Below are 16,435 nucleotides of genomic sequence, written 5' to 3' on the forward strand. Positions count from 1 at the left end.
CTGGGTGGACGTTATCAGAGGCCATAACAAACACATAGCTGTAGTTCAGAGGCAGCCAGGTAAAGTTAAAGTTAGTGTTAGAGGCTGATACCCAACGAACCATTTCTGCTGCTCCTATTTTCATCTCTTTTTGGTGAAGACTAATGTGGAATTGGGTGCAGACTTTCCCTTGGCCCTTGTTTTTGAAAAGTTCCTTCCCCCACTGCTCTCCTGGTTGCTAAACATCCTGCCAATTGTTACTGTTCTGTCAGAACCCAAAGGTGGGGTGTCATTACTCAGGCCTGGTGGACCAGGCAGGAAAGCGTGTGCTGGACAGGACCCCAAACCTGTGGCGTGTCTTGCCGTCTCCAGCCAGTGAATGCAGGCTTGTACAGAGGCTTAGATGTGACTGGCCTGCTTCATGGTTGCGGGGGAGGGGGAGGCGGTGGTTAAGAACTAACTCCTAAAGCTGTGCGTGTCTACAAGCAGCCCTTACAAACCAGAAAGACAACCACGTCAACCTGCAGGGGAGCTTCATTCATACATTCAGCAAGCATTTTTTTTTTTTTTTTTTGAGAATGTCTGTGTCGAGCTCTGTTTTGGCCACTGGGAATACAAAAGACAAAGGAGATTCAGATCGTCAAAGGGTCAGTTTTTGTTTTTTTTTTTTACTGGAGAAACATGCACAGAAACAGAAAATTCATAAAACTGTGTGGTTAGTGGTGAGAGAGGGGCCCAGGGAAATCCAAGAGTGAACAAGGGGTGTGGTTGGGAAATTCTCCTGGAAGAGGTGAGAAAAATATGCCTCCTATAGATCAAGGACTTGGTTTTGGAATCAGGGTGAATCAACCTAAAACTACTTTTTGGTTTCAAATAGCAGAAAATGCAGCTTAAACTGAATTCAGGAATAGAGTTTTTATTTTCTCTTGTAACTAAAAGTCCAAAAGAAAGATGTTTGATAGGTTCACCATGTCTTCAGGACTGGGGTTCCATTTCTCTGCCTTTCCTTCAACTCTGCTATCCTCCATGGGTCAGCTTCTTTCTTAGAGGCTGGCTTCACTCATGAAAATAAAGGGGCTGCAGCAGATCCAGACCTGGCATCCACACAGCACACGGTGCAGGTGACTTCATATTCTAAGCAAACCTTCTGCCATTCACTCAGTTGCTCAGGCCTCATTCACGTGCCTGCTTCTGGTGCAGTAACTGTGGTCAGGAGCGTGGAACACGGTGACCTCTTATCGTAGGTCACAGCTCTGCCCCTGGAGCTAGGGGTAGTGTCAGATGTTTGGAATGGAGAAATGAATGCAGCCAACATGCATCTGCTCTTCATGGGAAGCAGAATGCCCACCTGAGCTTGCTAAAACTTTCATCAGCACACACTGGCATTGGTTATAGCTGAAGTCTTATAACCAAGAAGGGAGCAAAGGGGCTCTCAGCTTCTGAAAACCAAGTGACAAAAAACCTGTTCTTCAAAGAAAGTTGTATCATGCTAAGTCACGTCAGTCGTGTCTGACTCTTTGTGACTCCCATGGACTGTAGCCTGCCAGCCTCCTCTGTCCACGGGATTTTCCAGGCAAGAATACTGGGGTGAGTTGTTGCCATTTCCTCTTCCAGGGGTCCTCCTGACCCAGGGATCGAACCCGCACCTCTTACATCTCCTGCACTGGCAGGCAGGTTGTTTACCACTAGTGCCACCTGGGAAGCCCATATGAGCCTTCATCATACCCTGGCATCTGTGATGCTTTAAACCAAAGCCTCATCTGGCTTGGCCAGTCACCCTATCTTGGAGAACTGGGGCAGGAGTGCATCACCCAGTATAACTGATGCTGCAGTTTCAGTGACCCCCTCAAATCTCACTGGCTTCATACTAGTCCACCATGGGTCATGCTGAGCCCCCAGGGCAATGGTCTTCCATGGGGTGACTTAGGGATCCAGGCAGAAGGAGTGAGTCTCCATCATCCTGAACCTCCACTCCTGGAATGCTGCTGTTGTTCAGTCGCTCAGTCATGTCTGACTCTGCGACCCCATGGACTGCAGCACGCTGGGCTTCCCTGTCCTTCACAATCTCCCAGAGCTTGCTCAGACTCACATCCATTGAGTCAATGATGCCATCCAACCATCTAGTCCTCTGTCCTTTTTCCTCCTGCCTTCTATCTTTCCCAGCATCTGGGTCTTTTCCAATGAGTCGTCCGGCTGTTCATATCAGGTGGTCATTGTATTAGAGCTTCAGCATCAGTCCTTCCAATGAATATTCAGGACTAATTTCCTTTAGGATCCACTGGTTTGATCTCCTTGCTGTCCAAGGGACTCTCAAGCGTCTTCTCCAGCATCATAGTCACTCAGTCGTGTTTGTCCCTTTGCAACCACATGGACTGTAATCTCTGTCCATGAAATTCTCCAGGCAAGAATACTGGAGTAGGTAGCCATTCCCTTTTCCAGGGAATCTTCCCAAAGCAGGGATCAAACCCAGGTCTCCTGCACTGCAGGCAGATTCTTGACCATCTGAGCCAGTAGAGAAGCCCCTCCCAGAATGTACACCCTCCTAGAACAGAACGAGGGAAAAGCCAGCTGGAGAGTCAAACCCTGAAAGTTAAATGCCTCCACCCACAAGTGACGCCCAACTCTTTTTCTCACACTCCACTGACTAAGATAGGTCACATGGTCACATCTAACATCAAGGGGCAGTTGAGTGTCTGTACCCAGAAACAGAGACGTGCATGGTGGTGAATGTGGAGATGCCTGAGACGGTGGAATTCCTGGTTCCCCCAGTGAGAGAGCGGAGAGCTGTGCCAGGTGCCTGCCTGCCTACTTCCCTTCAACCAGTCTTCTGTGATTCCAGCTGCCACACGCTGGAGCTTGTTTCCAGAGGGGGAGGAGACTGGCAATGGAAAGATTAGCCGCTCCCTGGGTTCCACACAGGGATCAGTATTTTCAATAGTACTTTGTGAGTTCAGCCTCAAAGTAAATGGTTAATTCATCTTGTATCAACAGCACTGTGATTCATAATGTAAACTTGGAGAATCCTTGATGTTTCGGGCCCACATTCCTTTTAATTTGGCTCTGCATTCTTTTAAAGCCACAGCGTGCTCACTTAATAGAATGCAGCATGCAAATGCACAAGTTTTTGCCTGGAGGCAATTTAGCCTGGCTGTTTCAATGGATGTCTTCTTTCAAGTGTATATTCTTTCTTAAATTATTTACTGGGTAAACACACTTTGCATTTTCAAAAGGGAGATTAAGACTGCTTGCTGCAGACCTAGTGGAACATAAAGCCCCCACCTCCCCATCCCCAACCCTGTCCAAAGTTAGAAAGTAGTTAGTTTGGGCTTCCCCCAAAGTTCCTTCTCTGCCTCTCAAGCTGGGAACCCCACTTCCTGGCTTGTGGTTCTGACTCTCTCTGGACTCTGCATTCCTTTCTGCTTCGCCTGCAGCCATACCTGCCAGCAGCCCCCGGCCAGGACTGTACTCCAGGCCTCCTCACAGATGGGGCCCTCCGATGCCAGCCCATGTTTCCCCGTCCAGGCTGGCTCGGTCTTATTCACCCAAGGGCCCCAGTGGCTCACTTTTCTGGTCCTTAAAGGTGCTGTATCCAACACCTTTGAGGCCCAAAGCTGGGTTGGTGGCTGGGCCAGGGTCAGTCTCACTTCCAACTCTGTGAACACCAGTTCTCTTTATTTACTTATTTATTTGCCCCTCTGCACCATTCATCCCAAATATTTGCCAGCCTTTGGTTGAAAGCAAACCTTCTCTCCTGCTGGCCTCTTCCACTGCCGGCACCCAGTTCCGTGAGGACCATCCCTTCTCCCCGCTTCAGGCAAAGGGCCCAGCAGTACAGTGTTCCATCTTTGGGGACTTTTTTGTTTATTCTCTTAGTTGCTCAGTCGTGTCCAACTCTTTGTGACCCCATGGACGGTAGCCTGCCAGGCTCCTCTGTCCACGGGATTTCCCAGGCAAGAATACTGGAGAGGGTTGCCATTTCCTTCTCCAGGGGGTCTTCCCGACCCGGGATCAAACCTACATCTCTTGGCATTGGCAGGGGGGTTCTTTACCACTGAGCCACCAGAGAAGCCCTTTGGGGGATTTACCTCAGCTTTTAACCTCAGGTTTTTCTGTGTAGACGCCCTGAGATTTTCCTGCAAAGTAAATTTGCGCCGATTTCTTCTCCATTCCTTTGAATGAAATGACTACAATTGCGGTTCTTTCCTTGGCCTCCTTTGGATGGATCTCCTGGGCACCTACTTGCCCGTTGCCATGACTTGTGCCGGGGCTGCAGAGGTGACGGTGCCAGCAACCGAGGACGCACCAATGTCTTTCGGAACCTCTGTGAGCCCGTGGCACCCTTCTTGGGATCAGGTGTGTGTGCGCTGAGTGAATTAAAGATACGACCCCTTAGGAAAGATCATGAGTGAAACCCACTCCTCCTTGCCTAGAGATGAGGGAAACCCAATTAGGAAGACCAGGAAAGAGCTGAGGATTTAGGGATCCCTGTGTCTTCATTTTTCTAACCATGCCTCAGATTAAACAAGTAACACTCACAGTTAATCCTTTATAAATTAGCATCATGGATGCCTTGGGGCCCTCAACCCACAAATAAAATGGTTGTCAACCAAGAGACACACTACTGTATATTACTTAAGGCAGAATTTTAAAGAGTTTTCATGCTTTTAATCTGTTTCACTGCTGAGTTTCAATTTTGCTGATTTCCTTTGCAAGTCTGATGCGGGTGACTGTGGTAAATAAGAGATTTTGACAGTGACTCAGGCAAACGGGATGGGTAGGGACGGTTCTGAAGACTTCTGCCCCTTCCCGAAAGAAGGGGGGCAAAATCCATTTAGGTTTTAAATCAAGCCACCACATCGCACTGATTAGTGTTCGTAATTAGCCTCACTTTTAACAAGCCGTGAAGTCCCGTTTTTATTTCTCTATTTTGGGGACAGAGGATCTTCCTGGCTCCTGAGTAAATATGGCCTGTTAAGTCTGAATTCGCTGTCATCACAGAAGAATTAATGTCAGGGTGCAGCCTTTCTAGTGGAGAAGGGAAGAAGCAAACGAGACAGATCTTAGCTGAGCCTTACGTGATAAATGAGGACCGGGCGAATCATTCATCTCCTTCAAGGAAAGTGGACACAGGCACTAAAGCAGTTTCGCGGAAGACGTGTCAGCAAATGTGATCATTTTGTAACCTGTCAGGAGGAGAGAGCTGGTCCTTCAAGGGGGGGCCACAAGGGAGTGGGTTTGTCTGATGTGACTGTCTCTGTCCATCCATTTAGGCTTGGGGAGGAAGAGGGTGGGCGAGGGAGAATCCAGCTGAAACCACAAGGATGCTATCATCCTTCTGAGAAAGAAACTCATCCGGAAGCTAGAAAAGACTGTGAACACCTTGTAAAGATTTCTACTCGAAGATGTGAGGTTAGGAGGGTGGGGTCTCTGTTAAACTGGGGTCTGCATGGTCCCACCTATCTCCTCCAATGGGAGTCCCCATCCAGAGTTCTGTGTCTAGACAGGCAGCTGAATTTTTTCTTCTTCTTCTTCTTTTTAATATTTATTTATCTGGCTACGCCGTGTCTTTGTTGTGACATGCAGGATCTTCCATTTTAATTGTGGCATGGGAGACCTGTAGTTGCAACATGAGAACTCTTAAGTTGGGGCATGTGGGGTCTAGCTCCCTGACGAGGGATCAAAGCCCAGGTCCCCTGTATTGAGAGCATGGAGTCTTAGCCACTGGACCACCAGGGAACTCCCCAGCAGACCTTTTTCTTCTTGATATTTGGAGGATGGACAGATGGGGTTTGCTATGAGGTCTTGATGGGATGGACAGCCACCTGGAGGGCCCACCAGTCCACCTCTATTTCTGCCTGCTTGGTTTGGTGGGAGTGAGTGTGGGCGAGGCTGTTTGACCCAGCTTCTCTTGGAAAACCTCAGCCAGGGATTGTGATGTTTGACCTCTTTTCTCAGAATGAGGTATCGGATTATGAAACAACTTCATCAGAAGCCCTCTGCAGGCATTCTTGGAGCATGCATCTTCACTCTAGTTCTTCTTCCAGCTCCCAGTTCCCCATCTGTGTTTGGCAGAGCCAGGGCTGAGGGGGCGGGAGTCCCAAGAGGTGAAGCCACCCCCTAACCAAAGTACACCAGGCACCTGGGCCATGTTTTGTATGAACCCACATTTCCATCTTTTTTTTTTTTTTTTTGCCACGGAGCACATGTAATGTTTCCTCCTGGCGTCACAGAGCGTGAGCCCCAGTGACAGACGACGGTTTCGTAGCCTGAGCTGCAAGCTTGACACTTGCTTCTTAATCTTGTCCTTTTCTTCCTAAGTCTCTCTTTTACTTTTCCCTGGGTATTTCTGTACAGGTAAGTACCTTACTATGACATGTTTCCTTAGTCTTTTGCTTTCACGGGAAACACTGAGGAAAAAAAGCGAAGCTTGTCTCACATGTTAAATTAAAAAGAGAAGCTTGCATGGGGCCCTTGATCCCTGATAGATTACTACATGGGACTCAGAACCCAGAAAGCCCTCTGAATCACTGTAGCTTTGCCGTAAGCATTTCTCCCAGTGCTGCGTGACAGTCGAGGTAGAGTCGTTCATTTGCTGGTAGATTGTTTGGAAGCACAGAGCTGCGTGGTCACACACACACACACGTTCTTACACACCTCATACCGGGCTCCCAACCCCCACCCATGAAGCCTCCCTTTGATTAGCCGACTTGGTCTTATGTGATCTTTGTCCTCTGTTTATCTGTGTGAATTGTTTTTCCTCCATTGCTCTCCCCTAGAATCATCCAGAACCGGATCCTGATCGTCATCCTGGGCATCGTCCTGGTTATCACCATCCTGACGGCGATCACTTTTTCTGTCAGAGGACACTGATGTATCTGCTCTTCCTTGATAAACATCGACCACGGCTCGTTCTGAGTAATTAAGACAAAATGGTCACATGAATCATTTTCTTGCGCTGACAGGCTCTGAATGACCCTCCCCCTCTCTCTCGCCACTGTTCAGCGGAAGTGCAAAGACTGTAAAAATATTTTGTATTCCTGTTTGCATGTGGGTTGGTTTCCTTTTCTAGGTTTGTCTTCACCCAGATTTGTTCTTTATAGGGGAAGGCGAGTGTTTATTTGCCTTTTGGTAATTTCATCTCCTGACCGGAGCAGCCTGGGTGACCTCCTTGCTTGCCCTGTGGGCGTGGCAGGGGTCCGGGATGGGGAGAGGGCACAGATGAGTCAGTCACGGCGGCTTCTGATGGGCTGTGCTGTTTGTCACACACCTCTTGTCACCCATCAGCCCTTCTGTGATGTCTGAGGATAAAAAATGCAGAGACCAGCAGGGCCAGAGCCACTGACTGGCCCTGCAAACCAGTCCTGTTCCTCCCCAGATGTAATGAATATAGTCCACCTGCCTGAGTGTTTTCATTGTAAAGGTGGGTATTTAAAAGCAGTTGTGCGGGAAATTGACTTAGCACTTTCCCCATTTTTCTATGCGTTGTTTTTGGTTTGGTTTTTTTTTCTTTAAACCCAAGAATATTTTTTGCTGAGTCTGCCCAATATCCACTTTTCACAACTTTGATTACTGGCTTCAGGAAAGATTTCCTTGCCCTCCAAAAATCCCATCCTCCCCAGAATCTGGTGGCAGAGAGTGCCCCAGCTCGGTACTTTCTGGTGGCCTCCTCTCCCCTGACCTGTGTAGGCATCTGTGTATCCTTTCCATCTTAATATTTGTACTGTCAAAAGGAGCCCTCATACATGCAGAGGGTCTGTCAAGGTTCTCTCCACATCCATTCCAGTATGTAAAGAGAACATGAATATTTCAGGAAGAGCAGGAACCTATTCCATCAGTGCGAAATTTCAGATGTGATTGTCAATATGGTATAGTCCTATAGGCTGATCACTGGAAATAAACTTGATGGGAAAATGTCCACTAACCTCCTTTCAAAGAATCAGGGGTCGCAGTGCGTTACGATAGGACGGCTTGGGTTTTTCACTAACAAATGTGAGCACAGCCTTCCTGAATCCACAAGGTACTCAAACCTCTAACGTGCTTTGTGATTTTCTTTGGTTTCTTCCTGTCCAAGGGAACCAGGGATTGCATTCAAAATTAGTTCCTTTATGATCAGGCTCCAAGTTGCCTGAGCTGAGGTCATTCTCCCCCTAGTCATAACGCGAAATGTGTTTTTCTTAAGACTTCGCAGGCACTTCCAGGGTCCTTTCTATCTTTTGGATATAATTGGGAACTTTGAATCCTTGAAAAGCAAACCTGTTCCCTTCATAAAAAATGCTAACCACCTGTGCCCATGGGCTGAGATCATCTGGATGCAGCACTTGATTTTTTTTTCTTCCCCCAACTCAGAAGAGAACCATTATGGTTTAGAGAGGAAACACACAATGGCAAAATCCACCCGAGAAATTGCACTTATTGAAACAGGCTAGGGCCTGCATGTGTTCAGATAAATCATTTAGTATTGTGTAAATAAAGCCGCAGCCTTTACTTCTCGAGGATGGTGTGGGATTTTGGCAGAGCGCAGTAGCCCAGCAAAAGAATGGGAAGCCTGTACTAATTTTCCTATCAGCTTCAGGGCTCTATCCTGGTAAGAAAATCTTTTATTCTGATAACAGAATGAGTATGTGTGAAACACATCAAAGAAATGATGAAAAAGCAAGGCAACAAGTCATCTCCTTCTCGTTTGGAAACTCTAATTGTGGGGAAGTATTCTACCAACCTTTCTGGTGGCTTCCCTCAAAACAGTTGGTCTTAGCTGAAGTATATAATCGGTTGCCCAGCCACACCTCACTCCTCTAGACTTCCTGAGGCCACCTAGCAAGCCAGGTCGATCTGATCATCTAAACTTGATGGCTTCTAAATATTTCACCTGATGTTCATGTTGAAAGTAGAGGTCGTGCAGAAAAAGGGCGTGGCTTTCTTTCAAGCTCAATGGCAGCTTCTTTGGGGTCGATCTCTTTATCAGCCCTTGCCTGAGACTTTGCCCCAATTCAGCCTCAAGAGTGGGAAGAAGGTGAACAGATAACCCTTGGCCTAACAGCCCCATCACGTCCACCTCGAGAACAACCTCCTAGACCAGGATAGTGAGCACTTTGTAGGAAGCTGGTCCGAAGGCCTCTGTATCCCCGGCTGGCCCTCTCAGATGCTGCAGACAGACTCAAAGGAGCCCCCTTTTAGGGGGAGGAACACTGTTCACCCTGCTTCCCTGGGGAAGGAGGAAAGCCCACCAATTCAAAGCCATTCATAGAACTGTGAAAGGTCCTAGGAACTTAGTACGTAGACCTTGATTGATGAATATCTCTAAAGTCAGGAGCCTTTGTTAAAAAATTGTGTTCAGCGGAAGGGTTGGGGGGTTGCTGGGGAGGAGGAAGAGGAAGGAGGAAGCCCTTGCCATATAAAATTCATGCAGACTAAACAGTTTCCCTGACAGAATAAATAAAGCGGATGCTGCCCTGCTGCAGAATCAAAAGCAATTTAATTAAAGTCTCTTAAGTTGTAAAGAGTTTTAAATGCTCCATGTTGAAGACGAACGCCGGCAAATGCAGCAGGCCTGACGTCAGCTGCCAGGCCTGGACTGGGAGGCCATTTGCTATTCTGTTTAAGGCAGGCTGGATTGTCTTATTTTGGAACCAGCTTGGTGGGGGGTTTGCTTTGCTACTGCTTCTGAGCCCTGAGCTTCAAAGGCTGAAATTAATGGTGAACAAAATTGTGCGGCTCTGGCCGTCCCATGCGGGGCAAGCCCATTGAGGGTTATCATTAAGTAAAGAAATAAAGAGGGGGAAAAAAGCCTGCCTGTTCCAAAAACCTCATCAGATAATGACCTCAGTGATTGGATTTTCATTACCAAACAGCATCCAGAGATTATCTACTCCATAGAAGAAGGGAGGTGGGGAGGGAAAAAAAAGAAAGAAAGGAAAGCAACTGTCTTTCTCTTCCTCTCTCTCTCTCTTTTTTTTTTTTTTGCACATCTTTTCTTTAAAACTGTCAGATCATTTCAGTATTTCAAATCCGAGGAAAACAGCCTGCCTGCTGCTGTATTTGAAGTTGTAATGGTGTCAAAAAGTCACGACTGACTGACAGCCGTCAGTCCCAGAGGGGCTCATTAAATCATAAAAACTTGACAAGGAAATAATTGCGCATCACCAGCAACTTGGCGCCTGTTTAGACGTTTTTATTTTCTTTCATTATTAGTCCCCACCATTACGTTCATTAACAAATTGCATTAAACAACTGTTAAGGGCTAATGATTTGTTTATCGCTTTTTTTTATTATTATTATTTAAACATTAGCTGTGTCATGTGGTACCCCAGCAGCCTCTTGCCATCATCCAACTGAATATTTTTCCACTCCGAGCTCCGGGTACTGTTGGAATATGAAATAGATTATTCATTACTCTCCTCTTTGCCACTGATTTGGTTTCATGTAGCGTCTTCCACAGAGAAAGATGAAAACTTGTCAAAAATAGGTTATATCTTATTCGAAGGGGCAACAATAGCAGCAGGTACAGGCACACTTTAATATTTAATTAAGGTGGATGTTAACCCCTTTAAATGACTTTAGCTGTAAGTTCTATTCAAATGCAGAAGAGAAAAATAATTGTTCTTAATTTGCAACCTGTTTGGCAGGCACTCTTCATGAAGTTAGCTGGAAATTTAGAGCAGCATTTTTAAATAATGAAATTTCCCATCATAAATATGTATAGCCATTTGTCTACGTAGATGAGAATTAACTACCAGCCATGATTTCCTCATCTCTTTGGTCTGAACTGCTAGCCTGGTGGGGCACCCAGTGCTCGGGAGTGGAGATGGCTTTCCTGGGAGAACCGTGTATCCAGAGCCAAGGACTGTTGATTGGTTGTGGCTGGGGCTGGTTTCCAAGGAACCTGTGAGTCCCCTGTCTCTGGTCCACTTGCCTCCCGCCTTTACCTGAGTGTGTGGTTGGAGGACTGTGGTCTGGAGTGAAAGTGAGTAGGGACCTCTCAAAGGAAGACTTGTGCGTCCAGCCGGCTGGTGCTGGGAGGGTGTGATGGGGCGTGTCTGGGCCATCTCTCTGTGGTCAGTGAGCTCACTGCAAACAGTGCTTCCCTCATAGACAACAGAAGCAGTGCTTTCCTGGGACTGACCTTTCGCCTCTTTTTCCTTTCTGTGACTTGGCGTTGGTGACGTATTCAGCTTTTCCACGAGTTATGAGATTGAGGGAAAATGTTCCAATATCATTATCATTTTCCTAAGTCAGAAGTCAGTGGCATCTTCCAGGTTGTAACTGCTGGCTGTGTCTGGTCACCCTGTTTGATTCAATGAGTTCACGTAACCATGCGGCTGCTCTCAGAGGCCTGGTTCACTGGCAGAGCAGGGATGTTCTGGTCCATGTCAGGGAATGGGGAGTACTTTTCTCCCAGGCTCTTTCTACTCCCACCTACCCACCCCCAGAGAGCCCAGACCCCTTGGGCAACTTCTCCATGGATGTGAAGGGGAGAGATGGTACATGTTCCTTGCCCAGCACCTCTCAACATCACCCATGCAAGGACAGATGGCCCTCCAGGAGCCATGGCACAAGAGGGGCCAGCAGGTGTGAGCCAGGTGAGACCTGGCCTCAAGCCTCATGGATCACTGTGGGCTTAGAAACAGCAGACACCCCAGGGTTTGGGGGATTTTAAGCCTCCATTTCAGTCCACTCTAAATTTGTCACACGTCAACTTGCCATCTTTGTTTGGAATGGATTCCATGTACCACAGCAAAAGGCTTGCTCAGAGTTGTTTTTCCAGAAAGAAGGAAGGAAGGCTCTGTGGTGAGCCATCCCCAGTCCGCCTCCCCAAGACACTGGTCAAGGTTACTGCCTGAGAAGCATCCTATGCTCTGCCTCACAAACCTGAAACAGAAACTCAGGAAGCTCTCTTGTTTATATGGCTTTTCTCTGCCTGCGGCACATCAGACTTAAACCGATGGTACCTGCGAGAGGCTGCCCACATTATGTGAATAGTCAGGTAGCTCTTAGACACCCCTTTTTAAAATGGGGCAGGTGACTGTGTACACAGAAGAAAGTTCTTCAAGCCACAGGCACTGCACCCAAGAAGGGAGACCTTGAAGGAGAACCAAGAGCAGCCAGGCACAGGCAGGATAGCCCAGGAGAATGGTGTGTGTGATTGGAGCCAAGGGTGGATACAGGGTCCTGAAATGGGTGATGGAACCAAGGTCAGTGTCCCCTCCTCTTGTGGAGGAGAGAAGACATATTGAGTGCTGAGAGAGACTGCCCATGTCCATTAGGCTTTCAGGTCAGTAACAAGGTAAATGTCCCTGAGCCAGCTTACCAGAGGCAAGTAAGACAAAACCAAGATGGCGGGGCAAACCAAGATGGCGGAGCAACCAAGATGGCAGGACAGGAATGGGAGCATATTAGGTTGGGAGTGTATGAGGACATAAGAAACAGTGTGCAAGTTGAGGATGAAGACGGTTAGAGGGGCTCATCCCAGGAAACAGCCAAGAAGGAGGGGCACAGGCTAGTAGGCCCCACCTCCTGCCACCCTGGGCCCATCATCGCCCTCCTTCACAAACAACCAAAGGAGAGGAAAGGCAGGGCGCCTATCGCCCAGAACCCTGACCCAAATCCCATACCACCCCCATTGCCATTCCTCATGGGACTCCCACCAAGCTGTGGAAAAAGCACTTCCTCAGCCCAAATCACCTGCTCCTCACACTCCATAAATAACGAAGGCATCACAGGGAGAGGGGAAGCGCCAAGAAGCAGAGCCCGGCCTGTGAGTCTGTGAACCCGTGCATCCCTCCTCCCCTTCATCCAAACAAGGCCCTTTGGCGTGAATAATAGCTCAGCGGCCCCGAAGCCTGTATTGATCGGCTGCGCTCGCTGCTCCGCTGAGAGCTGCCTGGACTTTTCCTAGGGGCAGGACGGCACCGCTGAGTGCAGCCCACCCCCGCCTCCCCCGGCCTCCCCCAGGTGTGCTCAGGAGGGGACAGGACCGGGGGGAGCCAAGACCCTGCTCCAGCTCAGCGGTGCATTGTTGCCTCAACTTTTTAGTTTTTAACTTATGTTGCCAGGGAAAGTACCTGAGTTAGAGAGAAGTGTTTTGTTTTGTTTTTTTTCACATGACGAGGCCCCACGGAGTTGAGAATGAATACAACCTTGGGCTTCAATTTCTCTACAGAAAGTTCTGCTCCTCAGAGGAGCCCTCTGCTGACACGCAGGCCTCCTGTATGCCCACCACAGGGCTCGGCACGGCTGTATTGCATTCTCCTCTTAATTTTCCCCATCTTCCATCACAAGGGAGGGGAGCTAAGACTGTGACCATAATCCATCGCCTCCTTGGAGGACAGGAGCTGTTGCCAAATTCAGTGGAGAAACGTCAGCTGGAGGCTGGTAGAGGTGGGACCGAAGCCTGCTAGCCCCGCTCCCCGAGGCCCCAACCACACTGCCCCATCCCCTTGTTCGCTTCTCTTCTGGACAAAGGAAGTGGCCAAGGCAAGGCCTGGGCCCTCTGAAGGGTGTACAGTTGTAAGATCAGCCAGGGCCCCTTGTGGTGACAGCCTATGGGCTGGGAGACACCTGAAACCCCACCTTTGAAAACTCTAATCCTTTGGGTTCTGACCTTGGACCCTAGGACGATTTATGATTTATGATCCCGTAGGCAGCGTCTTCAGCCACTGATCCCCCTGGTGAAAGGTTGGACCTGAGGGAGACAGGGTATGGGGGAGAAGCAACCCACCACTGGAGGGAGCAGTTTGCAGCCTCTGAAAGAAAGAGGAGAAGGGATGGGGGTCTGGGTTCCCTGGGACCAGCTCCCTGAAGGTTTCTCTTGGCATCAGCTGCCCTTCTGGTAACAGATGCATTACTGGGGGCACAGCCTTGCCCCTAAAGTCCACACATACCTGGCCGGGGCCCACAGCTGCTCAGACAGACACGGGGGTTCTGAGAACACATGGGCTCTGCCGGGCAGAGGGAACTGGTCAAGGTCCCCCAAGCACCTCCCACAGCACTGCCTGGTGGGGAAAGGGGACAGAACAGGGAAGCAGGTGGTGCCATCAGCACAGCTGACCTTGGGGTCCAGCAGACTGCGTTCCACCAAGAGCTGCTCCAGCCTCCCAGCCGAGTCCTGCTGAGGGTGATGGGAGGCCGAGGCTGTTGTGGTATACAATTTGACATTTGGGGGAAGCACCCAAACGGTTCACATACACCTTGAGAAGACCCTCCCCACACTGCCCCTCCCTGGGGTCTTGACACAGAGGGGCATGGTGACCCTCAGAGCCTCATTCTTCCTCATTTCCATCTCCTCTTCATCCATGCCCACCCCTCCCAAGAAGTCATGGAGACAGCAGAGTTGGATGGCTTCAGTGAGCTCTTTATTGTCCCCAGCGAGACTTCTAAATAATCAGTCTCTCCATATGAAACATGAGAGGTATAATCAGATTTGTTTATCTAGTCAATAAATATTCATTGAGCATCTACTATGTGCCAAGCCCCAAAGACAGAAGGTCAAGAAGATGGATAAGTAAACAGGTAAAATAGTTCCCCAGCCCTGGGGCTGGAGGTCAGAAAGCTGTTTTCAGCCCAGTGAACTGACTTGCTCTCTGATCCCAGACAAGTGACTCTCAGGGCTGGACATCACCTGGCGATGCCCTCGCCCCTGCCGCCTCCCGCTGCTGACCCTGAGATAAGGCGCACATCCATGAATCACTTGGCAAAGTCCTTTCCAGACAGCAGCACTGTGTATCCGTTCCTCCTTGCAATTTCCCCGCCTACATTTGCGCAGTTGCCCTATCTGAACGGGACTAAGACTGACGCTTGCCTGCCAGTGGCCGGGTCCGCATGAGCACTGGCCCCTTGTACATCAAGAGCTGCCCAGGAGAGGCCAGGAACAGGAATAGGGACCATTTAGACTAGGATTGACTTGGAGGATTTTTTTTTTTTTCCTGCTTATTAAATGACAAAGGTTTGACTTAGCAGGCAATCGGAAACCCAAAATATCATAAAAGGAAAAAAGTTGCCGAGCGCCTAAGAGGTGCGCCACGGGAGTGGGGTCGGGCTGAACAGATGGAGCAGGAGACGTTTTTTCAAAGGCTTCTTTCCCCTTCTTCTCCCCTCTCTGTCCCCCACATGGAAAGGGGAAAATAGAAGCAGAATCCAGATTTGGGCACGGGGGTGAGCTGTTCACCCTCCCTCGCAAGCACCCCCAGACTCTGGAGACACTTTGATGTCTGGGTACATGGCACTCGGAGCTGGGAGACGCCCGGGCATTCCAGCCTCTGGACTGGCCTCCCTGAGCTCCTTTGTGAGGGCAGATGAAACACACAGAGTCCAAGAGCAGGGTATTGAAATGAGCAAATGTGGATCACTGTCCCTTGAACTCGGGCTGGCCACCTTGAAACAGTTTGGGCAGCAAAAGCCAAGCAGATGAATGAGCTTGGATTCACAGAGCCCTCAAGCTGTCTGAGCTGTTGGGACCATTTAGCCCTACCTGCTTGTTTTCAGATGGGGAAATGGGGCTCAGAGAGGGAGCGAGACTTGTTCAAGATCACCCAGCAAGTCCGTGGCACAGCTGGGGTGGAGGCCAAGTCTTCGGCCTCCAGCCAGGCTTCTCTCTTCTGCACAAGGAACTTCAACTTCAACAAGCACCACATTCTAGAGGCCACAGCCCGGCCACGGGGACACTGGCCTCCCTGATAGTGTTGACCTTTGAACCACAGGAGCCGACATTCCTCAGCTGAACTTTTAAAACCATCATGCACAGAAAAACTCAATTCCATCCATGTTGGCTATGGTCACTTTCTCCCCCTGAATGTCATATCTTCTGAGGAATCGGCAGGGAACACCCTGGCTCTCTTTCCTGGACAGGGGAGCCTGGCGTGCTACAGCCCATGGGCTCACAAAGAATCAGACATGACTTAGTGACTGGACAGCAACGAACACCGCTGGTTCGCTCCTCAACCGAACCACAAACATTACCTGGGGAAAGCGTTGAGATTCCTGCAATCTCTCCTCCCCCTTCCACCATCACTAGCCAATCCCCTCCACAAAAGAATTTTGTGAGAAACAAGTAATGATTAGAGCCCCACCCTGATGCTGAGCCCACAGGAGAGGTCCGGATGCTGAGAGGATGCTGCTGGATCTGGGGGAGCCCAGAGAGGCTCCTGCTCCTGCAGTGTGGCTGCAGCACATTCACACCCGGGAACAGCCTGGCAGCGCGACCGCCCAGGGCTCCCGCGTTCTCTCCAAGTCTGGCATCTTCCTGTGAGCTGGGCTGCAGGTGTCCCGAGCACTGGGCCCTGCTGTGCCTTTTGCAAGTCATACCCTGTTCCTGGCTTTGGCTCCTCACCAGCAAACGGGAAAGCCCGGCTGGAAAGTCTCAGGAAAGCCGGTCTCTGCCGACTCCAGTCATCTATGGCAATGAAAAGGGAATGCTCCTGACAAAACAAGGGTAAAGGGCCCAGGGTTAAGATGGCAGCCTTGG

The 16,435-nt window shown here is 49.3% G+C and overlaps 1 protein-coding gene across 10 annotated transcripts in view; it reads left to right on the forward strand.

The window, feature by feature from the left end:
* Window positions 1-16,435, forward strand: part of VTI1A (vesicle transport through interaction with t-SNAREs 1A) — a 381,817-nt gene that overhangs the window by 361,075 nt on the left and 4,307 nt on the right. For 3 of the 10 annotated variants that reach the window (XM_055560773.1, XM_055560783.1, XM_055560787.1), the window contains one exon: window positions 6,756-10,220. The exons of 2 other annotated variants lie outside the window; for them this stretch is intronic. In XM_055560773.1, the coding sequence (XP_055416748.1) occupies window positions 6,756-6,902 (147 nt within the window). In that variant the 3' untranslated portion in view covers window positions 6,903-10,220. Of the gene's footprint in view, window positions 1-556; window positions 750-6,755; window positions 10,221-16,435 lie in introns of those variants that run through there. 5 more of the 10 variants (XR_008707242.1, XM_055560774.1, XM_055560790.1 and 2 more) reach the window with 5 other exon arrangements.

Source organism: Bubalus kerabau, chromosome 22, assembly GCF_029407905.1.
Source record: "Bubalus kerabau isolate K-KA32 ecotype Philippines breed swamp buffalo chromosome 22, PCC_UOA_SB_1v2, whole genome shotgun sequence".
Lineage (NCBI taxonomy): Eukaryota > Metazoa > Chordata > Mammalia > Artiodactyla > Bovidae > Bubalus > Bubalus kerabau.